The 27,921-nt window shown below is 41.3% G+C and overlaps 2 protein-coding genes across 4 annotated transcripts in view; both read right to left on the reverse strand.

Moving 5' to 3' along the window:
* Positions 1-27,921, reverse strand: part of NENF (neudesin neurotrophic factor) — a gene marked incomplete at its 5' end in the record, with an annotated part of 340,944 nt that overhangs the window by 244,676 nt on the left and 68,347 nt on the right. The gene's annotated exons all lie outside the window — the stretch shown is intronic.
* On the reverse strand, positions 7,658-27,844 carry ATF3 (activating transcription factor 3). 3 transcript variants are annotated; one of them, XM_081944190.1, is made up of 4 exons: positions 27,418-27,844; positions 16,044-16,287; positions 14,027-14,134; positions 7,658-12,783 (listed from the first exon to the last, which is right to left on the reverse strand). In XM_081944190.1, the coding sequence occupies exons 2-4, from the start codon at positions 16,281-16,283 to the stop codon at positions 12,586-12,588; spliced, it is 546 nt and encodes a 181-aa protein (XP_081800316.1). In that variant the 5' UTR covers positions 16,284-16,287; positions 27,418-27,844; the 3' UTR covers positions 7,658-12,585. The 3 variants fall into 3 exon arrangements, with proteins under 3 accessions (XP_081800316.1, XP_081800315.1, XP_081800317.1); XM_081944189.1 differs by lacking the exon at positions 27,418-27,844 and adding an exon at positions 25,744-26,118; XM_081944191.1 differs by lacking the exon at positions 27,418-27,844 and adding an exon at positions 24,200-24,338.

Here is a 27,921-nt window from a genome sequence, read left to right on the forward strand (position 1 = left end):
GGAGGCAGGAAAGTGAAGAATGGGGTGCACAGATGCCCCAGGAGGGCCCATTTTTCACCTCCCCCACTTCTAGAAGATAGAGAAAAGAGAGGTAAACAGTGAGAGAAAGATAGACACAGAGAGAGACGGACAGAGAGACTTGTTGATTGTAAACTCCTTGGGGCTGAGAAGAATTGCTGCAAAACTGAGTTTCCTGAAGTGGACCACTAGACTCCTAAACAACTGAAAAAAACGATGTAGGAAAAAGAAAAGTCAACCAAAAGAGCAACATGCAACAAAAGCAAATAAACCCCCCCCCCCCAGCAAAACAAACTAAAGTTTAATTGAAATGTGCAATATGCACATTGTTTAATGGACTGTTAAATTGGCCACATCCACCTAGTCACATGACCTAGCCAAGCCCACCTAGCCGGTCCGGCCCCCCCAACAGGCTGCGGGACCATGAATTGGCTCCCTGTTCAAAAAGTTTGAAGACCCCTGGGTTAGTGTGACCAGAAAGCGAAGCCGAAGACTGAGTGGAGACCAATTTCCATTACCATCAATTTCCTGCTTCCATTGCCACATTTATAAGTCCACTGGAGCTTGCAATGTAGTATGATTGATAATAAAAGCTTTGATATCTATTGCAATATCCATCTTCTTAACAGTGAAAAAGTAAGCATGCCATCTACAACACCAGTTATAGGTTCCGGCTCCCGTTGCAACGTGGCCATCATCCATCATGTCCACATGCGCAGCACGCACATGCGTACCCCCCATCCATGACGCTCCAGCTGCTCGGTGGAGTATCGCACAGGTGCCGTACACCCCATGCACGTGCACAAATGCCCCAGTCGTCTCAAATAGAGGTAAGGAGAACAGGTGAGCGGGTGCACCCTCCAGAGCACCATACCGGAACAGTACTTGGTGCTCCCAGAAGGCACCGGTACGCCCGTGACCAGGGCATACTGGTCATATCACATCACTGTACAACACCAACTAGTCAAGAACATCTACATGGGAAGAGAATCAAAGAAGTTAAGATAATTACAAATACATAATTAAAGCCATCTAAAGCCATCCTTTTTACACATCATGTACATTTCTTCCTAGGTATGTTCCAGCCACTAGTCTTTCCCAACCTGGAGGAAAACCTCTTTGGAGTGTTGGGAGAAATGTCCTTCCGGGTTCAGTTCCAAGTGAGGAAAAAGACACTGGAAACATGGAGGCTGCTTGGAAAGATGGTTTAATGGTGAACAGAATCACATGGCTTGAGCTCCTGAACAGAAAAGGGAGTCACATGCTTCCAGATGTTGGCTGAAGAAGAAAAAAGGAGAAAAAGGGATTTGCTGAGAGTTCTTCCGTTTTTTTATATTCTCTGTTCGGCCCCACCTCTCTGTTTCCTGTTCCTGTGTACGAAATGTATTCTGATTGGTTGTCAGACTCCCAGGGGCAGGGAGAGCTAACTTCGTAGGTTGTGTGTATTTTGAGTCCCAAACTTGGTTGAGTTCCCAGATGCCTTGTGGTGAATTTCTGTAAAAAGCTAATCCTGCCTTTATTATGTAGAGTAGACTAGCCCAGGCTTTACTGGCTCATTGACAATTGGGGGACGGGGGGGGGGGGGCAGGAAGCTGCAGGGAGCTACTTCGTCTTTTAAAACATGTTTCTCCCTTTTCACATTTAGGGAAATATAATATTCTGGCTTTTCAATATTTCCCCAGACAGTTCATTCTTCTAGGAGATGGGTGGGTGCTAACTTCCTACAGGAGATTCAGATGCTCTCAAAATTTAAGTTCCTTGAAGTCATAAACAGGATCTGAGAGACTTTCTATGGCAGCAAAGGCATGGTAGCAAAATCTGCCATCCCCTTTTGCATTTTTTGCTCTCTTTCTGATCTCAGAGAAGAGGTTTAAAATATTTCATACTTTTGGGGATGCTTTGCAAAGATTTTAACAGATCTAGAAATTGCCCTGAAGCCATCTTGTTTTTCATTATTCTGAAAACAAATGACATCCATCACTAGGGGGCTTTTATTTCTCTGGGAATGTTTAAACTTCTTGAGCGAATACGTCATGCAGGTTTAACAGCTCTACCTATTAAAACCTTCACGATTTGCGGTTTAATGTCTCAGACAATCATTCTGCTTGGATTACAAAGAATGACTTGTCTTTGGAGAATTACGAACAAAAATATAACACTATTTTATCTTAATTTATAGGTATTGAACTTTCAATTATGCGGACATTCATCAAATGCCATGCTGGTGAGCAGCTCATACTATTTACAAATTTGGATGTTTAATACCATGAGTCAGAGAAATAAAATTGTCTCACTGCTGCCATCCCCCAAATAAACTCAGAATAATTTATCCTGCCGTCAGTGGGAGAAGCTTCAGAGGGGGTTCGGGAGTTCATGGCTTCCATGACAGCCATGGACCTGACTCAAATGATTCAGGGCCCGACACACGAGGGAGGTCACACCTTGGACCTCGTTTTTGTCTCTCGCCAGTGGTTGAGTGATCTGGGAGGAGTGAATTTAACCATCACTCCTCTATCATGGTCAGAACACTCACTCCTCCGACTTGACTTCCCTGGTGCTACCCCTCGCTGCGGGGAGGCGGAACCGGAAAACACTAGATGGTTCCGCCCCAGGCGCTTAATGGAACCAGATAGGTTCCAGACGGAGCTTGGGCCACCTCCTGCAGCCCTGACCCGCCCTCGGGTAGAGGACCTGGTGGCCGCGTGGAATAATGCGACTACCGGGGCCTTGAACCGGGTGGCGCCTTTGCGGCCTCTCCGGCGGCAACGATCCACCCTGGCTCCTTGGTTCACCGAGGAGCTAAGGGTGATGAAGCGCCGCAAGAGATGCCTAGAGAGTCGTTGGAGATCCTCCCGATCCGAATTGGACCGAGCACAGGTACGAGCCCATTTAAGGACGTACCTAGTGGCATTGAGAACGGCTAAACGTCGATACTGTGCCGCTCTCATTGCATCCGCAGAGAACCGCCCTGCCGCCCTGTTTCGGGTGTCCCGCTCCCTTCTGTTTCAGAGGCCGCGGGAGGCCCCTCTACAGGGTAGAGCAGAGGAGTTTGGGAAATACCTGCTGGATAAAGTCGCTCAAATCCGGAAGGATTGGGTCCCCTTCAGTGGCCCAGTCGAGACGCCAGTGGCGAGTCTTGAGAAACCTTTTTGGGAGGAGTTTGACTTGGTTGCCATCGAGGATTTGGACAGATTGCGTGGACGACTGCGACCTACCACATGTTTGCTGGACCCGTGTCCCTCCTGGCTTGTACTGGCTTCCTGGGAGGTTACACGCGACTGGCTCCTGGGCCTAGTGAACACTTCGTTGGGTGAGGGGTCTCTCCCGGCCGCCTTGAAAGAGGCGGTGGTGAGACCCTTGCTCAAGAAGCCTTCCCTGGACCCTACGGAGCTGGCCAACTATCGTCCTGTCTCCAACCTTCCCTTTTTGGCGAAGGTTGTAGAGAGTGTGGTGGCTTCTCAGTTCCCACGACATCTGGAGGAGAATGATTATCTAGACCCGCACCAGTCCGGCTTTCGCCCTGGGCACAGCACTGAGACGGCCTTGGTCGCGTTGGTAGACGATCTCTGGAGGGCCAGAGATAGGGGTTGTTCCTCTATCCTGGTCCTATTAGACCTCTCGGCGGCTTTTGATACCATCGACCATGGTATCCTGTTGCACCGACTGGAGGGGTTGGGGGTCCGGGGCACCGTTTTGCGGTGGTTCGGCTCCTACCTCTCCGGCCGGACGCAACGTGTGTTGGCAGGGGGGCAGAGGTCGACCCTAAGCCCCCTTACTTGTGGGGTGCCACAGGGGTCGGTCCTCTCGCCGCTCCTGTTCAATACATACATGAAGCCGCTGGGTGAGATCATCCGTGGTTTCGGGGTGGGATATCATCTGTACGCTGATGATACTCAGCTGTACATTTCCACCCCGAACCACCCCAACGAGGCCATCGAAGTGATGTCCCGGTGTGTGGAAGCCGTACGGGTCTGGATGGATGACAACCGACTCAGGCTCAACCCTTCCAAGACGGAGTGGCTGTGGGTTCCGGCCCCCCGGTTCAACCAGATAATTCCATCTCTGGCCATTGGGGGCATTCAACTTGCCCCCGTGGAGCGGGCGCGCAATTTGGGCGTCCTCCTGGATGCCAGGCTGTCCATGGATGAACATGTGACAGCCGTGGCCAGGGGGGCGTTCCACCAGGTTCGCCTGGTGCGCCAATTGCGCCCCCTATTGGACCGGGACGCCTTACGCACAGTCACCCATGCGCTGGTGACGTCTCGCCTGGACTACTGTAACGCTCTCTACATGGGGCTCCCCTTGAAATGCACTCGGAGACTGCAGTTGGTCCAGAATGCGGCCGCGCGGGTGATTATGGGGAGTACCAAGTACTCCCATATGACACCTCTCCTGCGCGAGCTGCACTGGCTCTATCGAGTGCGTTTCAAGGTTTTGATTACGATCTTTAAAGCGCTCCATGGCTCAGGACCTAGTTACCTGCGGGATCGTATTCTGCCCCATACATCCCTACGACCCATCCGCTCGCACAGAGAGGGACTTCTCCAGGTGCCGTCTACCAGACAGTGCCATGGGGCGGCGCCTAGGAGCAGAGCCTTCTCTGTGGCGGGCCCAGCCCTGTGGAATGACCTCCCCCCGGATATTAGGACTACTACTGACCTCCGCTCCTTCCGTGTCAAGCTCAAGACCCACCTTTTCCAAATAGCTGGCCTGGCTCGACCATAACTTAGTAACGCTCCTGATGGGTTTTTTTAATTTGGTAATTTTAGGGGATTTTAAATTGTGTTTTTTAACTGTCTTTCACTTAAGTCCATCCTCCTCCATGCACATATGTATATGTCTCTGTTTTTGTATATATGTTTGTCTTATGTGTATTTTTTATCTGCTTGATTGTACGCCGCCCCGAGTCCTTCGGGAGAGGGTTGCGGCTAATCAAATAAAATTATTATTATTATTATTATATCTTCTATAGAAAGCTGCTACGGGTAGCTTTCTTACATTACTGAGTGATTTAGTAATCCTAACTGAGGAGTGTCAAACTCAAGGCCCAGGGGCTGGATCCAGCCCATAGGGTACTTGGATCTGGCCCATGGGGCTGCCCTGGCAACAGTGAAGGACCGGCCTGTGGTGCTTTTGCCAGCGAAAACAGGCTTCCGAGCTTCGTTTTTTTTGCTATAGCCCTCCCGAGCTCCTTTTTCACTGGCAGAGGTTGCAGGAGGCCATGGCAGCCAAAAACAGAGCTCAGGAGCCTATTTTCACTGGCAGATGGCTTGGGTGACCACAAGCACCCCCAACAGAAGTGATGTCAAGCTGGCCATGCCCCCTGCCCCTCCCCCCCAAGGTCAAACACAACCCTGATGCGGCCCTCAATGTAATCGAGTTTGACTCCCCTGTTCTAGAGGCAGAAATGTCTTTCCAGGGAAGATTGGCTTTTGTTCATAGACACACTCCTATGAATTAGAGCACCTCTAGAGCACCGTACCGGAATGGTATCAGTACTGGGGCATACCGCCTGCAACCCACCACTGGTCCTATGACATCCTCATCTCTTCTGAGTGGGAAATATCTGCAATGTTTCCTTCCAAACTAGTATCATCTCAGATCCAACTGATGAGAGTGTTCCATATAATTCCTTCCTCATCACTGCCCTGTAAAATTATTTTCCTCCTAGGATAATGGAATCTTATGTTCTCCTTGTTTCTTATTTGTGGTTGATTCAGGAGTGAAATCCTCCCGGTTCGGACTGGTTTGGACGAACCGGTAGGGACGATTGTTGGTTCTGTGAACTAGTAGTAAAAAAAAGTTTCTGATAAGTGCGCAGCTCACAGCTGATCCGTGCGATCATTGGAACCTTTTTTTTTCCACTTATTAAAGCATATTTTTCCTGCCTATTCGCCGGAACCAGCAGGAAAAAAAATGCTTTAAAAAGTGAAAAAAAGTTGGCCGCGCCCACCCAGCCACATGACCCCCCCTTCCCCAAAGCCACGCTCACAGAACCAGTAGCAAAAAAAATTAGATTTCACCACCGGGTTCATTCAAATACCAAATCAATTAACTCCTTATTTTTGTGGCTCCCCCATTCCCAACCTAAGCCCATCCCTCCATTCCATCCTTAGATCTTGCAAGAAACATCTTTCAGTTTCTGTCTACACAGCAAGAAGCATTCTCCCTCGCTTTCCCACCCCTTGCCCTCACTACTATAAAGACTCCCTTTCCTTGTTTTCTCCTACATCTTTAAGATTAGTGAGAATAATCCCTAAAAGCAAAATACAGGCACTAAAAGATATCCTTGGAGAGAAGCCAGCCTACGAGACTTGCCTTTTCTGCATGGATGAGGAGGGAAAGAATCAGGAGAAGACTCAGTCACAGTGTGTGATAGTTATAATCCAGAGTGAGCATCAACCCAATTCTGTTGCCACATCACTGCAACTCAGGCTGGACTCTTTGGAGCTGTCTTCATGAACAGCCAAGAGCAACATGGGAAGAAACTACTACCAGGACTTGTTATTCCCTAGACTTGCCTACAATTGGAAAAAGAAAAATCCAAATCAACTAACAGTGTTTCTCAACCTTGGCAACTTGAAGATGTCCGGACTTCAACTCCCAGAATTCCCCACATCTTCAAATTGCCAAGGTTGAGAAACACTGAACTAGAGGAACTAGAAGATCAGAAAAAGAAAGGGGGATAAAGCAAGAGGGAAGCCGATGGAAAATATATATATGGATGCAGTCACTTTTGGAACTGGATCTCTTACCATTGCCTTGTATTGCCTATTGTATTTTCCAAAAGATTACTCCAAAGTGATTAAAATGCAGTAGAAATGAACAAAGCATTTTTAAAGAGGAGATTAAGTCAACAGGTTGTTTGCAAAATAGTTGCAAAATTTTAAGTGTCCAAAATTTCACTTTCGGATAAGATGGTGAGCAGCCACTGAAAAAGCAGAACTGGAGATGTGGAAGTGAGAATATGCTCTTAAATGGAGTAAGACAAATACATTTGATTTTTTTTAATGGTAATAGAGTTCTATTAAGTTGCATTTGGGGCTTTCAGGTTTAATAAGAAATACAAGGACAATTATTTAAATCCTGTCATTGGAAATATGAAGGTCATATATTTGTTATCCTGAAATCCATATCTATTATCTATCTTTCTCTCTCACCTATCATCTGTCTGTCTGTCTGTCTGTCTGTCTGTCTGTCTATCTATCATCTATCTATCATCTATCTATCTATCTATCTATCTATCTATCATCATCATCACTGTACCCCATAGTATCTCAGTGTGACTGGTGATTGATTAATGATCTCAATTACCAGATTGTGAAAGGATTGCCTTTTTTCTCATTGTTTGAACATAGATAGAGGAAATAATTGTTCATAGCTTAGTATGTATGAGAAATCATGTGGCTCCCCTAGCAATCCAGATACAATAGCATGATGAGTGAAGATAATAGAAGTCCAGATAAAAAATGATGACACTGGCACAGAGTGGGAAGTGAGGTATGATGTTGGCTTAACATAAGCACTTGCTAAGAGTCATGCAGCGAACTGGCATTAGTTAGGACACACTGAAAAAAATAACTATCTAGAGGTTCTTCATGAACATTGGTCCTTCAAACAAGACAAATTAAGCCAAAAAGGGGGAAACACACATTAGTCTTTATTATTATGAAAGTATCAAAACATAAAACTTAATAAAAACAAACAAACCATCTTTATTGTATTATTAAATGTTCAAATAAAAATAGATAAATACATTCATGCACTTCTTCCATTCAAATATCTCCTAACCACCCCAAAGAACAGTATCTGATCTTGTAGGGGTTTGCATATGCTTTAGATAATAAGGGAAAATTCCACCATGATCACATCCACAGTCATTACAAATAGGCAAAGTTACATCAGGTGGATTTTCTCTGGCATAGAGTTCATCAGAGTACAGTCCTGAAAATAGAATAGGATTACAGAATATTTCACATCCAGTCTTTTCTGTCCATTATCCTCTCTCAAGCGATGAAAAAAAAATACCGTTGTACCATCTTGAGGCACATGCTGTCTCCAAATTCAAATGAACTAATGTGCAGCCACAGCTAAAAAAGAAATATTTTTGACAAAGGTAGTAGCGCCTTAGTAAACATTCAGCATGCTAGTTAACAACATTTGTGTAACTTAAAGCACCAGCAGCAGCATGACGCCTGCGTCATTTTAAATAGTATATCAAACACGCATAGAAAAATATTCAAGGGAAAAATCTTAATTCTCTCAGGAAATGGTCTATATAACATGATACATAAAACAGCATCAGAAATTATTTTCTTTGTGGTTTTTTTTTTGAATGGCTTTTGGAAACAGCTGAAATATATGGACAGTGAGTCTGTAAATGCCTTTAGGAGTAATATATTGGGCTAGCACTGAAGATAACTTTTATTATCTTGAGAAGGGCTTTGAACTCAGTCTTTGGATAAGTGGAAGCTATCTTCTGCTTACAAAAGGTCTACTCCATATATCTTTGAGATCCTAGATCATTAATTAAACAAAATGAAAGCAAACCCTGAGATGTTCTTCCAAAGTAGAAGAAATATACTGTAATTGTGAAAACTGGACTAGGATGACAAGAAGATTCATCAAAGCAAATATATCAACTCCCACCCAAATAAACTAGAAAAAGTGCAAAGGAGCTTACAAGATTGGCTGACATATATGCAAAGTTATATGCAGAAATACACATTTGGAAATCATTCCTAGCATGTAAGTAATAACACAGTACATATCACTGGAATGGGGAGGATTTGAACTAATTCCTTCATGTAAGTAGCTTGGTTTGCTGCTTGAGGATTAATTGGGTATGGATAATTTCCAGACCTCCTTTTTTAAAGTGATTGATTCTATCTGCTCTGGTTAGGTTTCTCAAGTTTCATGTTGAGGACAACTTTCACTTAAGCAAGGAACATGTAACACTAATGAGGAAGGATTATTCTTCTGTACCCTTTGAAGGACAGGCTATATATTTCCTTCCACTTTTCATTTTTGGATCCAGTTCACAGCATCTACCTTGAATGAATGCTTTCAGAGACAACAAGAGTTACAGGTGGTTACATGCTTTATAATCAGTGGTCAGATTCAAATAATTTAACAACCGGTTCTCTGCCCTAATGATTTCTTCCAACAGCCAGTTCACCAAGCTGCTGAGAAAGTTAACAACCTGTTCTCCCAAAGTGGTGTGAACTGGCTGAATCCCACCACCGTATAATCATAGATAACTGCAGTGGTCCATAGAATCATTGTTAAATAAACCCAATTTACTCAGCTGCTAGAAATTAGCAGTTACATAATACCGCTCCATATAAAGTTTAGTCAATGAATTAATGGCCACTGGGATATATTGTCAAATATGGTGATAAAAAACCCTTCAGAAAAAGCAATTTTGGATGCTGGAAGAAAAATATTTCTTTAAAGAGACAGATTTTGGCCCATTTTCTTGTATTTTGGTTACATGAAATATATACCGGTATGTATTTGGAACATAGTAATGTAAAGGACATAACAATATATCCAGATTATTGAAAGCATATCAAATACGTCTGTTGCAGAATGTAAAAAGTAGTGTGAGATAAGAAATAAGCTAGTCAAAACTGAGAGTCTACATTTTGATGCTAATGTTTAAGGGTTGTACATGCATATGAATTTTAACAGAGGTAATACTTGGACAAAGTATTCTTTTTGCAAGGTATGTAGTCTACTGCTTCAATTCTGTCATTAAAGAAAATAGATCTCAAAAACTAAAATATGCAAATATTAATACACCTAAAAGAGTAAGCAATTTTTTTAAGTATGTGCCATTTTCTAAAATCGAGTTTTATCCAGAGCAAAAATTGCAGAATTAAAAACTTGAGTTCTCCAATTTAATTCTCTAACATATTTCATAAAACGTTTGAACTTTTGTTCATTTTTGTAATTTTGTTTTTGTATTATTTTGAAATTTGTAAAGAAGAATATAAATTTTGAAAACAAACCCTTCAATTTTCCAGAAGTTGAGATCTAAAATTATATCCAATATTGTACAGACTTCCTGATTCAATTTTATTCCTTATTATAAATATGAATTGTTAAAATCTGAGACACAATATTCTTGATCTGTTTAGGAATATGCAGAGATCCTCACTGAAAAGCCTGGGAACTGAGTCTGGCCTTTTGTACAAGGCATATCATATCCGGAATTAATCCTCCCTTCCCATCCCTTCTGCATAACAATGATTGTCACTGTTGAAATTAGTCATATGTGTAGACAATAGGGCTTGGAGTTTTATCCCAGTCAGGACTTCAACCAGAAGGTTCATCTGTGACAAAATCTATTGGGAATAAGGGAGGAATCATTTCATCTGCTTCTTATGCAAGAGGTCCCTGATTTAACCTTCTGCATTTCAGTTTAACCAAGAGTGTGTGTGAAGGAGTAAAAGGTGGGAACATTCTCCTCCACAGTCCTTTGTTGCTATATTTCATCAGGACAGTCTCTCCCAGATCAAAATTACAGCTTCATAACATTTCACCATATGTTTTACTCTAAACCAGTGTTTCTCAACCTTGACAGTTTTAAGAAAGGTGGACTTCAACTTCCAGAGTTCTGGGAGTTGAAGTCTACTCATCCTAAAGTTGCCAAGATTGAGAAACACTACTCTTAAGCCAATCATTCCTCCATCTGAAAACAGTAAAAATAATACAATCATAGCACCTCCCAGGTAAAAGAACCTTAGAAATAATACATTGGTCATCTGAAAGAAATATTCCCATAACGCCTAATTGTCGCCTACATTGTCTCTTGATCATGCCCATAACGCCTACATTCTCTCTGGTTGGGAATTCGGAGAATTTAGCTATTACCGGTACATATCTAGAAGAATGACCTGCAGAAGAACACTTTAAGAAGTTTAAGCTAAAAGTTAACATTGCCAGTTAAACAGACTATTTATCTTTTTTGTTCAACATTTACTTTTGATTATATGGAAGGCCAATGCTGGGTTTAAGGTATGCTTCCATAATTCTAATGGACAACATGGTTTGAGACTCAGCAGCTGGCTTAAATACAACTGGGAAGCCTCCAGTACTAGCTTCTACTACTTTACAAAATGATGAAAAAAGTATCTCCTGGGCTTACTTTAAAGTTCTTAAGTAGTCAAAGTTCTTGGGCTACTTCCTCACCAGTCTTCAAAGGGATACTGTCAGTAAAATATCCTTTTAAAGTGGCATTCCCCATATCCATTTTTAAAAGCAAAAGGGCCATGTTACATCATTGTATTGGTTTTGACTATTTTCTCTGACAGGTTCATTAGATGAAAGATGTTTCTGTGCATGTACAAGCTTCTTCTGATGCTGTCAGAAGCTGACTCGAAGTCTCTTCTGACTCATGAATCTGCCACGTAAGGATTCAAGGCAACTCCAAATCCAGACTCACCAAGGAGAATTGTGTCACCTTGTCTCATGAAAAAAAGAGCATTACTTTTGTGATGTGAAGCATTCCATCAAAACAAATCCAAACCACAGAACCCATCTTTACTGTACTTTTTCTTCCTAGCAGAGCCATAACCTTCATTGGTGGACAATGTTTTCACTTAATCAATGTCTACATATAAATCAATATTTGTAAATTGCCAGCAATTACATTCTCTGGTTCTGAAAAAGATTGTGCCAAGGAAACATTTGTAAAATGAAGATCAAGTACAAGATAAATCACAAGTCAGGAAGGCATACAATTTTGCACCTCTAGTGATTATACCATGGTTGTATAAAGGTCTTTTGAATACTGCATGTGACTCATTAATTGAGTTTTGAAAGGGACATTCCTCCTTCTTAAAGTAAACCAAGAGTGATAATGCTCCAGTTTGATATATTGAGTCTTAATTCAGTGAGCAATTCTACAATACCCTTAAGCTTGTCACATTGTCCCACAATCACCTCTAAATTGAGTCATCAAAAACCCACAAAAGGGCTTTTATGAAAACATTTTTAACAAAGTGCAGTGCCCAAGTTAAATCTTGTACTAGTTGTAGAAACAGAGCAATTCCCATTATATTGCAATGCCTTTTGGAACTGAAAACAGCGTTCTGGAACTTGCTAATCTCTTTTCTCTGAAAGTATTAAAAAAAAAACACAATCCAGTCCACCTACATTCCCTATCTAGCGAGTGGAATCCTTTCAGCTTGGCAGTTCATCAGATGTGCATCATAGAGAGCCCTTTGGCCCTACCAGAAACTTTGCAAGTGCATGCCAGCAGGAGTTTAACAAGTGTAAAGCCATATTGCTTCTAGGATAGCAAGTGTGGCAGCTGGTTAGACCTGGAGCAAAGGCTGTGGCTCCCTTCCACCCAACTGAGTCTTTGCTTGGAAAAGCTGAAGCTAAGCTACCATAGTCCTTTCTTCTCAGCAAAATCATGCCAGATCTATCTTCTCTTGAGTAAATGGAGGTCACAAATGCTGAAATTTCTTCTCCCTGGCTTCTGACTTGGGATGGCAAGTTGTTGCTTTAATGGTAAGAAGCATGGCTAAAGAACATTGAGCACTGCCTCATTATTGTTTAGCCTTGCAAGGTTCCCTCTTTGATCTGCTGAATGAAAAGGTTCCTTTCGTCCTCTGGGGTCCTACCATTCTGGGCACGGACAATACAGGTGGGTCTATGTAGGTTGAGCATGTAGATCAAGTGCTGCTTCTCATTTTTCAACTCTTCAATCTGAGCTTTCAGTTCTGCATTGATTGTTTCCAGTTTTTCTGATTCCTGGTAACAAAAAAAAAGGTGTAAACATAGAAGTGGAAGTTTTAAAAATACAAGTGAAAAACAAAAAAACATGTAGCTTAGGACTCATTCACATGACAATATATACTGGGAAATAAGCTATGGAAACCCATTTTCTGTCAAGGTTACATAGATGATTATAATGGCTTCCTTTGTGTATCTTTTTGCCTTTGTATATCAGCTTTAATCTTTTGATCTCTATGCAGAATTCTGCAGCTAAAATTATTCACTTCCCCCATGTTCAGAGTATCCAGTACATTTTTCATATACCTTAAATGCCTTCTCATTCCTTTCCATACTCCTTTTACCTATCCACAGTATATCTTTTTACTCTTCCAATTTTAAATTTCCCACAAGAATCTTCTGTTTCTTGAAGTTGCAGCTCCAATTCAACCAAACAAATTGCTGTCTGGTAGTACAATGGTTCAAGGGAGTGGAAATCATGATAATTATAATACAGAACACAGAATAGTAGGGTTGGAATGGACCTTGGGAGTCTTCTAGTCCAACCTCTGATCATTTATAGTTGTCACTATATCTCAAACTGTAGGGTAGGTGAGCTGGGAAAACAACTAAGGGTGGCAATCTAAAGGAGAAGGAAGATATAAATTTAATGAATAGATAAATTTTCTATTATTATCACTTGCTATCTCCATTTTCTGCAATCTGATGCTCTCTATTAATTTTTGAGATAGCTGGGGAATATAAGAGATGCAGTCCAACACAACCAAAGGAAGGAAGGAAGGAAGGAAGGAAGGAAGGAAGGAAGGAAGGAAGGAAGGAAGGAAGGAAGGAAGGAAGGAAGGAGGAAGGCACCCATTTTAAAGATCAGTTACTTTGGAGAAAAAAATATAGCTTTCTGCTACTGTTTTATACTGTACTATAAGTACAATGATCGTTCACTTGATCTTTTTGAATATGTCTTGAAAATTGTTTAAATTTTAAAAGAAAGGATTTTCCATTATTATTTGGGTTAGAGACCTTAATTAATTAATCACTTCTAAAGTACTTCTAAAGCTTTAGTGTAAGATTTTACATTTTCTCTCCAGATAGATGAGCCTGAATTATTTCACCTTTAACAAGTTAACCAATATTATAATTAATCAGCAACTCACAGTGAAACTCTTCACAGTTATTTTATCCATGAAATTTTAAGGACCTTTTCACCTTACATAGATGTGTTTATATTTAGAAAATGTTAATTAGAAAGTATCGGTTAACTTACTTTCTGCAGGCATTCCGTTTTTTCCTTCTTTTTGTTTCGACATTTTGCTGCTGCAATCTTATTTCTTTCTCTCCGACGTTTTTTCCTTTCATCTTCTTGGGGTGCACACTAATAGAATCCAAAGAGATTAGGGTTGGATCAGTCAAAAGGGGGGCAGGGGTATAGAAGAAAGAAATTCTTTGTTTCCTACAGATGTTATAATAGCAGTAAGTCTGATTTGTTCCTTGCCAACCAAATGACTAACTGGTTAGTTTTGCCCTTTAACCTTGTATGAAACAGAATAGAAGTTTTCTGGCATGTTTCGGAGATCATGGGAACATGGAAGGTTGAGTACCGTAAGTCAGAAAATCTCAGAAAACCTCAGAAAAGGTTGATATACGGTAAATCAGAAAATCTTGAAGCAACTTCCCTAACAGTTTCCAAATAATATCAAATATACTTGGATTTATCTGATCTACTAAAGAGGATAGGTTCATTTTGAATTTTCTTCTCTAAACAGGTTTAAGTCCTAATAAGGTTTCTCTTCAGAAACCACTTGCCAGAGTACAATCTTACAACTTAGAATGCTAAAATGATGCCTCTGAGCAGGATCGAATGCCTTTTCTTATCATAAAGAAAAAGAGTAGGAAGTAAGTCCATTAAAGTCTCATGCGGATATATTTTTCATTACCTTTTTTTTAAAAAAAGATGCCAGGGAATGAAGAATTTCTATGTGCAAAATGAATTACATTGTGTTACAGTCCTTTCTGAAAAGCATGTGACCCAGGAATGTATGAAGTGTATTATACTGCATAACTATAAAACCAGTAACAGTTACAGGAGCTTTCCTTTTCCTGATGCTTTTCAGATTCAGACTACATTTCAAATACTGCTTGTCTTTGATGAAGGCATTCCCATTTGAGCACATGAAGATCATTAATGCAAATGCCAAAGGGACTAAACAATTTGTCACAACAGGTGGCAGCACCTACCCAACTTTGTCTGATCTTGAAAGCTAAGCAGGCATAGGTGTCCAGGAAGGCAGCAAGTGTCAAAATGTATTATGAGACAAACTTTGAACCTTATGTTCTAGTGTGTGGCTTCACTACTTTATCATTTTGATGTCATCATGGTTAGATAGGATATCTACACAAGCAGGTTTGGATCTCATTAGTTATTGTATGGAAAATAATTAGGGAACCCCAAAGCTGTATATTAGACTGGGAAATCTGTCTGTCTGTCTGTCTCTCTACCAACCAACCTACCTACCTACCCAGTCTGTCTTCTGGGAAAAGGCAGTAGCACTACTTTCATCTAAACAAGTGGAGTCAATTTTGATTCAAGAGAAAGTCACTGTCGCTAATAACTTTATAATAATAAACATTCTGATTTATGTAATGATGATAATGGATGAAAAAAATGATGGAACTAGCAGAGATGGCTAAATTAAATGCTCTAACCCAGGGTGTTAAACTGGCGGCCCACAGGCCAGATGTGTCGCGCAGGCTATGCCCACCCCAGCTCCGCAAATGGGAAACAATATCAGAAAACATCATGTGACAGCAACGTGATGCGGTGAGTTTGAGACCCGTGCTCTAATCAAAGAAAAGAACACATCGAACTTTGTTTGTACTTGGAAATCACTTCTGGATCTTGCGTTGAAATGGGAGGGGGAATCAAACTTTTATTTTGGGTTTTGCTGATTAGATAAGTTTGTTGTTATAGAAATGGCTAATATATATTAAATATGTTAAAATAAAAAGTTGAGGCTGTAATATTTTATTCCACTACCATAAAAAGAGTCAGAACTCAATGGTTTGTTTTTCTTTTTTTTTCCCCTTCACACTTTTTCCTCCTTTCCCTTCCCCATTTTCCAACTATTTTCATTTGTATTTTATACTGTGATAAGTTTAATTAAATTACTATTATAATGATAATAATGATCATAATAATAATACAGAGGGAAGACCTTCTCTGTTTTTAGAAAGCCTATTAGAAAGTGGTAGTTGAACATAGCTTAAAAATAAAAATAAAGTACCTCTCTTTTTAAAACAGTTGTTTCATCAGATCTATCAGAAACCATGACTGTATCCAAGGTGGAGGACATCCTCTGAGAAAGGCACCTATTGTGGATGGCAAATTTTAATTCCTCTTTCACCAATGGGGTCAGATTTGCGAAATCTTCAAAGCCCAGGGAAACTGGAGGAGACAGGCATGGAATAATTGCAGAAGCACTGACTTCTGAAGCAGAAACCTGGCCCAGGTGCTGGAGCATCATTTTGCTGCATGGGAACAAAAGAGAGAAGGATGAATTTTTCTAAAGTTTGATGAAGCAAATATATATACATATATACATACATACATACACACACACACACACACACACACACACACACACAGTTTCCCTGAAAATAAGACCTCCCCAGATAATAAGCCCAATTGGGCTTTTGAGCGCATGTGCTAAAATAAGCCTTCCCCAAAAAAATAAGCCCTTCCCAAAAATATTGCAACACAGCAGCAGCCATGAGGTGACCATGCTCGCCACCTCCTGCACCTCAAAAATAATAAGACCTCCCCAAAAATAAGACCAAGCGCTTATTTCAGGGCGTCAAAAGAAAATAAGAACCTGTCTTATTTTCAGGGAAACACGGTATATAGGTTACAGCATGGTTTAATACAAAATTCAGAAAATCTCACTGAATAATGAGATTCTGGCTCATGACTGGATATTGATAGAACGATTATATATTCATATGCAGAAAAGCATCTATTCATTTATTGCATTTATATAGCTACCCATCTCAGTCTTGTAACTGTAAGCAGCTTATGCCCAATGCAAAACCTAAAAAAACCCTAGTATAACCATATTATAATAAAGCTGAGACTCATTCAATCGTGTTCAATCATTAATAACATAGCCCCAGTGCTAAGTGTAAAACGCGCTCTTAAAGGCTTTCCAGAGGGCTAACATGGTTGGGGCTGCCTAGATCTCAGAGGGATGCTATACCATAAGGCAGCCACTACCACCTTCATCATTATCACCACCAAACAGGTACTCTTCGATTTATGACAGTTTGTTTACCATATTGAAAAAAGTGACTTATGATCATTTTTCACACTTGCAATCATTGCAGCTGCACCATGGTCATGTGATCAAAATTTAGAGGCTTGGCAATTGGTTCATCTTTATGACAGTTGCTGTGTCTTGGGTCATGTGATCAACCTTCATCGAGCAAAATCAATGAGGAAGCCAGATTCACTTAACAGCCATGTTACTAACTTAACAACTGCGGTGATTCACTTAACAGCTATGGCAAGAAAGGTTGTAAAATGGGGGGGGATCACTTAACTGTCTCGCTTAGCAACAGAAATATTGGGCTCAATTGTGGTTGTAGGTCGGGATTAACTGTATTTAATTCAACTAGAAATTGAGGGAACATTCACCAAACCATTAGGTAACAATCTTACTAGATGAAAATACTGAGTACAAATAACTGTTAGATATTAGCTTTAGCTATAATGGTTTCCACCAAGATCCTCTGTTCCGGCGGGAACAGGGGTTTAATCTCATTGGTCGAAGGGTCTGACAGCTCCCTATAAAAGTGCTGCTGTCAGACTCAACCTTCGCTGGATTGTGAATAGTTGCTACTGAGTTAATAGAGAGCTGTTGTTACCGTTAGCCTGTGTGTGCCTTTCCATTACCCGATCTACCCGATATTACCCGATAATAGTACTGGTTTAGGCACGGGTGTCAAACTTGCTGCATCACATGATGTTTTTCCCGTTCCTGGAGCTGCGGTGGGCGTGAACTACACATGACACGTCTGGCCCGCAGGAAGCCAATTTGACACCCCTGGGCTAAGGAATACTGTGCATCGAAAAATGTAAGTGAATGAGTACTTGTGCAATAATTCAAACAACTGATTTCTAATTAATATTCCTGTCTCCTGTTTAGGTAGTTAGAATCTGCGCATGAAATTATCTTATATCTATGTTGTCTATGAATTTTAAATAGCCAGTGAATAGTCAAGTAGTTTGGAGTGAGGTTTTTTTTAAAAAAAAAAACAATGTATGCCTTCCACACATAAAATCAACCATCTTCCTTTTCCTTACTCTTTATTGGAAAATATATATTTGGGACCTATAAAGACAGAATTATTTATTTGTCTCCTTAAGTAGGTAAGGAAATCTACATTGCATAGTAAGTACCGTATAATCACAGCAATATTACAATTCACAATAGATAAACCAATTATTGCCTTTAGAATTTATATACACAAGCAAATCCAATAAGCTGTTAAATAAAATTTAGTTCATGCACTATCTTTTGCAATTTCAGGTAATAGTTAGAGTTTGACAAGTCCAATTATGAACAAACACACAGTATTGATTGTTTTATTTAAAGTGGTATGTTAAAGATCAAATTCAAATCAAGTCCAAATTTATTTATGAAATAAAATAAAGACTTGCAGTTTTTATTTGCTTCTTTAATGCTTGTATTATGTCCACACAATTTCTAGGCCTTCAGAATACCACAACCAGTAGCTAACACAGAAAGCATCCCCCCCATACAATTAAATATGTATCTCAACATGGATGTGGACACATGCTTTACTTCTTGAAAAAGACATGTAAGCATTTGACAATATAAAGAGAGTATCTATATTAATCTTTGGACCACTTTGCACCATTCTGTGTAACAATATAATGGTGTATAGACCTAACTTCAAACAAGAAAAATAGAAAGCCCAATGGTTTCAGATCTCTTGTTCATCAGAGGAATGATTTCCTGGAATTGTAATTTACATAGATCTTGAGAAAAATAAGTAATTTTGCTAAGAAATCCCCTAAACCATGAGTCACAGCTCAAAATCCTGATACTACTTAATGGTTTCAAGAGACAGAAAATACCAAGCCAACAAAGGTTTACAATGCTCAGGTTTATTATTTAAACCTTCAACTCAGATGGCAATAATAAGCTGCTTCTAGCATTAGTCACAGTTGTTTAAAAAAACAGTTGATGCATGTGCTTCTTTCATTTATCATAAAGCGCATATAATTCTGGATGGGATATACAGAAAAAGCATATCTTTTAGCTTTGCAGGGAAAGGAACCTGTCTTATAAAATTCAAAAAACTGATGCTGACAAGAAGATTTATTTATTTACTTTCCTATAAAGAATGGGTAACTTTATGCAGGGACGCATGCACACATGCAGATCTCATAATTAACTGTGGTTTATAGATGTCTCGTAAGAATGTCATTTCCTGATGTTTCATTCCTTATGTTGCCATTATTGCATTGTTGGCTTCTTGGGAGTCTGGGGAGTAGCCAGGGTCTCATTACATCAATCTTGTGGTAGAGAAACAGCTGAGAATTCTCCCAATACAACAGCACTTTCGAGAGAATTACTACAACTTCAAGGCTATAGTAATGCCATCCCAACAACCACACAGCATTTGACCACATTCTCATCTGTGTTTCAGGTGGTGGGTTGAAGTCACTGATCTTTTCTCATTACTAGGTAACCCAAACTAGGTTCTCATATCTCAAATTTGGTAAAGCACCTCCTGAATCAGGGAAGGTTTCCAAGATGTATTGAGTTCTGCACATTGACACTGGCCTTTTTGTATGTCTACTACAACTCCAAGCTTTATCATGGATGGTGGAAAGAAAGAAAGGCATTTGATGTACATTACACCCCAGAGATGGCATTAGGTGTAACATGATAGCAGTGTTCCAATATTTAAGGGGCAGCCAAAGAAAAGAAGGGGTCATTCCGCAAAGCACCTGAAGGCAGGTCAAGGAGCAATGGATAGAAACTAATCAAGGAACTAGAACTAAGGAGAAATTTCCTGACAGTGGAATTAATCAGTGGAATGACTTGCCTTCAGAAGTTTGTGTGTGCTCCATTACTGGAGGTTTTCAGGAAGAGACCAGACAGACATTTGTCCAGAATAGTATAGAGTCTCCTGCTTGAGCAGGGGTTTTGACTAAAAGACCTCCAAGGTCTCTCTCAACTCTGTTATTTGGTATTTTGTATGGATAGCAGAGCTGAGTGTGCAGTATGGATACATTCTGGTTCAGAAGTGGGGAATGGCATGCCTCTACAATTAACCTGGTGAGAACATTGTGATAAGGAATCAAAGTGACTGGACAATCATTTGTCTGAAATGGTGTGGGGCAGTGTTGGTGAACCTTTTCAGCACCGAGTGCTGAAATGGGAGTGAGCGCACACATGCAGGGGGATTGCCGGAAACAGGAAGAGCAGCTTCCCAGCGTGCACGCGCAGAAGCACCGGAAACCAGAAAAGCTGTTCCCCGGTGTGCATGCATGCTGGGGACTACTCTTCTGGTTTCTGGCACTCCCATGCATGTAAAGACCAGCTGGCCAGCGTGCATGTGTATGCCGGAACCCGGAACAACAACGGGCGACAGCTGGCATGCCCAGAGAGATAGCTCTATGTGTCACTTCCAGCATGAGTGCCATAGGTTGGCCATCATGGGTATAGGGTTTCCAGCTTGAGCAGGGGTTGGATTAGAAGACCTACAAGATCTCCCTTCCAATTCCGTTATTCTGAGATAATTATACTATTCAATAATGTTTATACTGAATAAGCAAGAACTGGAGTTTCTTAATTCTGTTTCCAACCTTCATTTTGAACCATCTACCAGGTTTTCTTTGGTTTAGATGTCTTCATTGGTAGTACCATTACTTAAACAACTGTCACATACATTACACTCACTCTATAGATCTGTGATGGCGAACCTATGGCACACAGCCCTCTCTGCGGGCACGCGCACCGTCGTCAGCTTCTCTTCCGGGTTCCGTCGTGCTCATGCACACCAGCCATCTGCTCTCTTCTGGGTTCCAGTGTGCGTATGCTAGAACCCTGAAGAGAGCAGCTGGCTGGCGTGCTTTCGCATGACAGAACACAGAAGAACAACTGGCGCACCACGCACATGTGCACCAGCCAGCTGCTCTCTTCAGGGGTTCCAGCGCACACGCTCCAGTTTCGGCACTCAGTGTCGCAAAGGTTAGCCATCACTGCTATAGATTATAGAACTATCCAAACCAATACAGAGCCTTATACTGTAACTATTAAAGAAGTTACAGAAACAAACAGTACACTTTATTAGACCAGGAATCGGGATATTTCCTAAGACTGTTGCAAGGCGATTGCAATCACACAAATGCATTGAATAATTATTTACAGCCATTGTCATTCCAGGAGTTAGGTACTATGGGGAGGGGGAGACTAGGGAATGTTTATTTCTCTCCTGTAGCAATAGAAAATCCTTTGTCTCTCATTTCTTTCAATCTGAGTCAATTAACTCAGACTTTTAACAGCGTTCAACAAAGACACTCTTGAGTTTTCTCGAAAGCCAATCAAATAAGAGTAGCACGTGGGCATTCTGATGCAAAAGTTATTACGTTTCTGAAACTGTGTTCAGAAGTTACAGTTAAGTGAATTTTATATACAGGAAAACAACCTCACTTTCCAAACATACACTATGGAACTAACATGATGTAACCATGTGCAAGAAGGAGGCAGCACAAGTTCTGGGTAAAGCGCAATGTTTGCAGGAAGACACAAATGATAAGGAAAAGAGAGAAAGAGAAACTCTTAACAGCCCAGTGAGAATTGGACTGGCTCCATGACCTTGGAATGATGGGGAGGGAAGGAGGCCAGGAGGTAGAAAACTGGGTGGAGGGATGGAATGGAATATCTTTTAAAAGGTGTGGCTGGGGAATATATATTATAGTCCACACTATATAATATAATGTTTGTTAACTTTGAAAACTGTGGCTGGGGATTTCTGGGAGTTGAAACCCACATTGCTTAAAGTTGTTAAACACTGCTACAATCGTTATTTGTATTAGGTCCCATTTCTGTTCCATTTTAATATTAAATAGAATATTAATATTAATTAAATTTAAATCTCATTTTATTAAAACCTGTAAAGTTGTTTATTCTCTTCCATTCTCAGAAGCTTTAAAAGCTGGATCGCATTTAGCTAACATGGTTGGCATTCAGACCTTTAAGGTAAGTCACCTGACTTGATTCTTCACCCTTTTTTTAATCAAAACTAAATACTGTTCTTAATTTAAAATGTAGCTTTAGCTTTTTCCCTGAATATCTTCCTTCTCCTTATTGATGCCATACAACCTGTGAAGCAAATGATAAACTTTCACAATTATAAACATAATTAAAATTTATAATCACCCTGAATTTATTTTGACCTTTTAAAACATTTACACTGCAATCTGGTCACATTTAACCAGTGTTTTGAACATTACTACTTATTGAAATGGTGAAATGTGATTGATATGACACCAGAAAATGGTCACTGTGATTATTTTTCACAAGTGTCCTTATTTAACCCTTCTTAGGATGGAAAGTTGGACAAAAGTATAGCATTTTCTTCAATAAAGTACTGTTCTATATGTGAAAACAGATATAACCCTTCAATCATATTTTGACTAACCATCATTTGCTCCATGTACAGCAGTTTATTTTGCTGCTAATAACATTTTTACAATGAATTTGGGAGAAATTCTATGTGGACATTTACTGTGTGTGTGTGTTTTTGTATTTGTGCTGATAAAATAAAGGGAGACTAGTATAGATCCATTTCAAGCTATTTAGCTCTCATCAGCTAGCCATACCCTTACTGGGATTCGAACCTGGGCTGGAGGAGGAGAAGCCTGTGGCATAGTGGCTAAGACTCTTGCCTAGTGTATAATACAGCCCAGGTTCGAATCCCAGTAAGGGTATGGCTAGCTGATGAGAGCTAAATAGCTTGAAATGGATCTATACTAGTCTCCCTTTATTTTATCAGCACAAATACAAACACAAATATAAAAAGGCAACATTAAAAATAAAAATATGGGTTTCTGCCTGGATGGTTTTCTGTGATGAGATGAAAGGACAGAAAGAGGAAGGAGCTCCCTCCCTCCCTCCCATATTTGGTCATACCGGGGGTTGTAACACAAACACACACACACACACACACACACACACACACATATATATATATATATATATATATATATATATATATATATATATATATATATATATATATATATATAGGGGGGACAGAAAAGAAACCAAGGTGCTACCAACTCACTGATAATGAACACTTTGGTTCTTACTTCTGAGCAAATTATGCAGATTTTGCTGTAAGATTATCCTCCTATAAATGCTTTCTTGTGAATTATGAAGCTTCTTATGAAGTTCATGGGCTTGGTTCCAAGAAAGCTCACTACACTGGCTTTCTGGGCAGCCATGCTACACAGACTTAGCTATAGGAGTAAATCCCATTTAATTCAGCGAGACTTACTTCCAAGCTTAGGTTGGAATAAATCCTAGATTTACTAATGACTCATCTTCATATAAATAAAATTGACAGATGTAGATATTTTCCTTCTATCCTTTTACAAGATCGCTTCAGTAAAAGCAAGCAATTTGCTGTTAATATTTATCTGTGTCATCTTTTCCAACTTTGGGCCCTTTGCTTATCTTGGACTTTATTATTCCTAATTTCTGGTCAATATATCCAATAGCAGATCTATTACTGCCTCTCTCCCCTCCCACAACATAGGTGTGGAAGACACAAAAATCTAAAACATCATCTCTATGTTGAAATCCTGAAATCAACCTGCAGCTGCTATCAGGAAGCCTGCTATGAAGGAAATATGCTGGGGTGAATTACAGGTAATCCTCGATTTATAACAGTTCATTTAGTGACCATTCCAAGTTACAACTGGGCTGAAAAAAGTAACTTATAACCATTGTTCACACTTAAGACGTTGGAGCATCCCTGCGGTCATGTGATCAAAATCCAAACAATTGACAATTGACTCATATCTTTGATGGTTGCAGTGTCCCGGAGTGATGTGATCCCCATTTAGCCACCTCCTGATCAGCAAAGTCAATGGGGAAGCCAGATTCACTGAACAACCATGTTACTAACTTAACAACAGCAGTAATTCACTTAACAACTGTGGTGAGAAAGGTCATAAAATGGAGCAAAAATCACTTATTGTCAGAGTTTTGGCAGCGTGACTATTATTGTGAGATAAACCCAAGAGCAAAACACAGCATACAGCGCTCAGAGCCTTTAGACAATTAATAGTGGTTTATATATAAATATATACAGACATGCACATGGTAGATAAATTCCTTACCACTCAGCTACGGACACAGGAGAGAAATGAGATACACGACGAGTGAGAAACGCCCTCTAATATATATATATATATATATAGACATCTCATTGCATCACCCTCATTGCATCAGCTTACAAATTACAGCTTACAACCTTACATCAGCTGGCAGCTATTAAATCCTCAATACCTGACACTTATCAACAGAAATTTGGGGCTCAATTGTCATACGTTGAGGACTACCTGTGCTTTACAGTGTTATAATTCCAAACTGAGCTGCTTTAACACCTGGAATAACCAAAAGGTACACTGAGTGGTAGACTCCAGATAATGTGGAGTAAATCTGTAAGGACTTCAGACTTCCAGTTATTGAACAATAGCTCTTTTGAGAGCTTTGGGGCAAGCAAGAAATATTCTGAATAAATTGAACAATTAATCAATAAGTAATAGGTGAAGGAAATGTCTGTCCACCCAGATCAAAAAAATGAAGAAACCAGATTAATTTCTGGTGTGAAAAAGTTAGCTTTGGTTGTTTTTTTTACCTTGCACTTGGAATATTTTATTATGGACTATTAATTTTGCATTTGCTTTTGGATGATAGGTCACAAGTTTCCAGGAAAGAAATACGCAGGTAATTTCACACACCTAAAAAGCACCTTCCCTCGCATTATAATATTGTGTACGAAAACAAAACTGACAGTTCAAACCGGAGCATCCTGCTCAGAGCAGAGGCGATGCTCGCCCCCATCCAGCTCGCCATCTACCGGTGACCGAAGGTATCAGCAGCTAACAAAGTTAAACTTTGAATGTTGCCGTCCCGCTTCCCCGCAGTTTCCCGTAATCGAGTGAATGATAGTCATCTGATTATTATTTGGTCTAGAAACCATCGGAAAACATGTTGGAAACGACAAGTTGGGGATGACCTTAAATAACTAGCCGCAATATTTTTTTCTACGCCTTGTTTTTACACAGATGATCTCAGCGTGTCAAGCTGGACCCGGAGCGTCTGGAGCGCGCGGTAGGGAGAAAGGTGGTTTCTTTCATCCTAACCTCCTCACCCCACGCCCCAACCTGAGAAAAAACCCCTTACCATCGTCAGAACCACAAAACAGCAACCAGCAAAGCACCAGAGTCCAGAACGAGGAAACGAACTGGGAGTTTCTCTTTCTTAGGCGTGCCTGTTAAAGAGCGCTCCAAGTTTCATTCGGATGAATGAACTTTTACTTTCAGTTGATCTGATTTCAAAGGGAAAGAGAAATTGCCCGATTTTTGTTTGTTTTGATTTCACTTCGTCAGTTTTGCCAAAAGTGAAATCTCTTTAATTTCTCGGATCAGAACTTTTTTTCATCCTCGTCTTCGTCCTGTCTAAAGCACCCAAAATAACCCACCGCATGACTAGAACGAAAGAGATGGAAGGACGCGAGTTTGTAAGCACTTTTCTTCCCTTACTATATATCCCATCACAACAGCTGGACAAAAAAACAAAAAACAAAGACCTCTTACCCACTCACCCCTGGACTTTAGCCTTTCGTTTGCCCCCACTCTTCCCCGGTATCTCTCCCTACCTGCTTTACTTCAGTTCTTCACGCGCCTTCCTTCTTCAAAGAACTACACAAGAAAGTGAAACGGCAAATGCGAGTGCGAACTCGCAACCGTGAGAGTGGGCTTTACGAAATGTGTGTTGTCGGGACTCCAGGCAAAGTAGAAGAGGTGCCGCCGCCGCCGCCGCCGCAGTTCCCCGATCCTGGCTGGCAGCGTTCGCCGCCGAGACTCCCTGGCTCTGAGCGCCTCCTCGAACCTCTGGCTCGCCGTGCGGTTGCATCACCCCCTTTATATAGCCAGCGGACGGCGCTGCTATTTACCCTGGTTGCGAGTTGAGGGTGATGTCATGCTAAGGCTCCTCGGTGAGGGCGGAGCCAGGGCCGCGGGGGCGGGGTCTCCGAGTGACGCAAGGCTTTCCCCGCTCCCCGAGCGAGGGAGAGGGCGCCTGCTCCACGCTGCCCTAAGAAGCCGCCTGCCAGAAGCGCCACCCTTCGGAGCGCAGGGGGTCGCTCAGAGGCAATGGGTTCTGATCGCTGGCATCTCTCCGAAAAGAGGGGGGGGGAGAGGAGCATTTGGGGAGGCGGGCGGCGGAGACCTCGGAGAGGCTGAGGGGGGGGGGGTGTCTCGCCGTCTTCTTCAGTTAGGCGATCGAAAGGAGGCCCCGGAGATGATACTTTGCCATTTGTGCCGCTACTTAAAAAGGGGCAGGGGCGACTGTCCCGTCTTCCTTTGAGGTCTCTGGAGCCAGGCTGGGTATTTAAGCGCGCGAGAAAGATTAAGATGAGTTTCCTGATCACCTCCACCGCCTTATCGAATAATAAAGCATCTCCGTTCTTAGATTCGCCGCTTTTTGTATGGGGTTGTGTAATAAAATCGCACACTGAGTCATTCAAAGCCACACTTTTCAAGGCGTAACTATCACGAGTCACTCTCTTCTCTGCCCTAAGAAAATGGTTTGTGGAAGCAGCAGCGATCAGAAGTATACCCCCGGTATATCCACTCCACAGCTACGACCGGCCAAATTGTTAAAATAAAAAAAGTCATTTTAAAGTCCCCGCCTTTCTTTTTACCCAGATTGGATTCCCCCCCCCCTAATTCTTTCCAATGGTTTTCCCACTCCAGTTTCCTACCATATGAAAATGGTCTTACCCGTGTATCTCCTTTTTGATGCAATATTTCTATCTTGCCTGGTTTCTATTAAGAATGTCCGTACAAAAAACCCTCCAGTTAAATCTGCCTTTGAGTCCTGGACAAAGAGAAGGCTGTTGCCGGATCCTTTCTTAACTATATGTGTTCATAAAGTCCCATAATTTTAACAAGATTCTCAGCCTCGCATTGCAACCAAAAACCTCGCGCACCATTCTTAAAAGCCATTATCTCAAACTGAATGAATACCTAACCCTATCTTAGTTCAACCCCTCCGGGAATGTTCTGAAAACAAAATTCTCGTCTGAGAATATTTGAGCGACCTGCTTTGAATACATGGACATGACCCCCCCCCCACACACACACTTTCAAAGGATTTTCCACCCAACTACTGCAGGTTGGGAGAGCGACACGAGGAAGACAATTTCGATACTTCTCCCCATTTTCTTGCACCACTACGAGAATAAACGAGGATGTAGGTTAGCTGGAAGCGATGCGCTGACGTATTTCCGTGGGAGTGGAGCAAAGGACGCGTGCAGGTCAAAACGTACCTCGTGGGAACTCTTGCAAAAAGTACTGGAGAAGTTTTCAGGTTGCTTTTTTCTCTTTCCTCGTTGGTTGGCTGCGCTCACTTTAATAGAGTTATTTCTGGGTAACTGCTTCAAAAATGAGAGTATTCTCTCAAAACCCCCTATTTTATTTGCAAAGCGGATACCATTAGCTAGTCTTCCACTGAGTTAAATGAAGTCTTGGACTTGCCAAGCATGTTTCCAAGAGGATAAACTCAGAGGCCTCAACTAAAGCTCTCTAAAGGCATTGAGGGCTGGCTCCAGAGGTGGTATTCAGCAGGTTCTGACCAGTTCTGGAGAACCGGTAGCAGATTTTTGAGCAGTTCGGAGATACCACCTCTGGCTGGTCCCACTCCCATCTATTTTCTGCCTCCCGAGTCCCAGCTGATTGGGAGGAAATGGGGATTTTGCAGTAACCTTCCCCTGGAGTGGGGAGGGAATGGAGAATTTGCAGTATCCTTTCCTTGCCACGCTTACCAAGCCACG

This window comes from Natrix helvetica (genome assembly GCF_964273705.1).
Source record: "Natrix helvetica genome assembly, chromosome: 2".
In the NCBI taxonomy this organism is placed as follows: Eukaryota; Metazoa; Chordata; class Lepidosauria; order Squamata; family Natricidae; genus Natrix; species Natrix helvetica.

Bases quoted from the DNA above. Each gene is read 5' to 3' on its own strand.
- ATF3 (XM_081944190.1), bottom strand. From the start codon at position 16,283: ATGATGCTCCAGCACCTGGGCCAGGTTTCTGCTTCAGAAGTCAGTGCT. The intron at 14,135-16,043 runs GTACTTTATTTT...GGATTCTATTAG, and splicing joins CAACTGTTTTAAAAAGAGAG to TGTGCACCCCAAGAAGATGA. The intron at 12,784-14,026 runs GTAAGTTAACCG...TTTTGTTACCAG, and splicing joins AAACGGAATGCCTGCAGAAA to GAATCAGAAAAACTGGAAAC.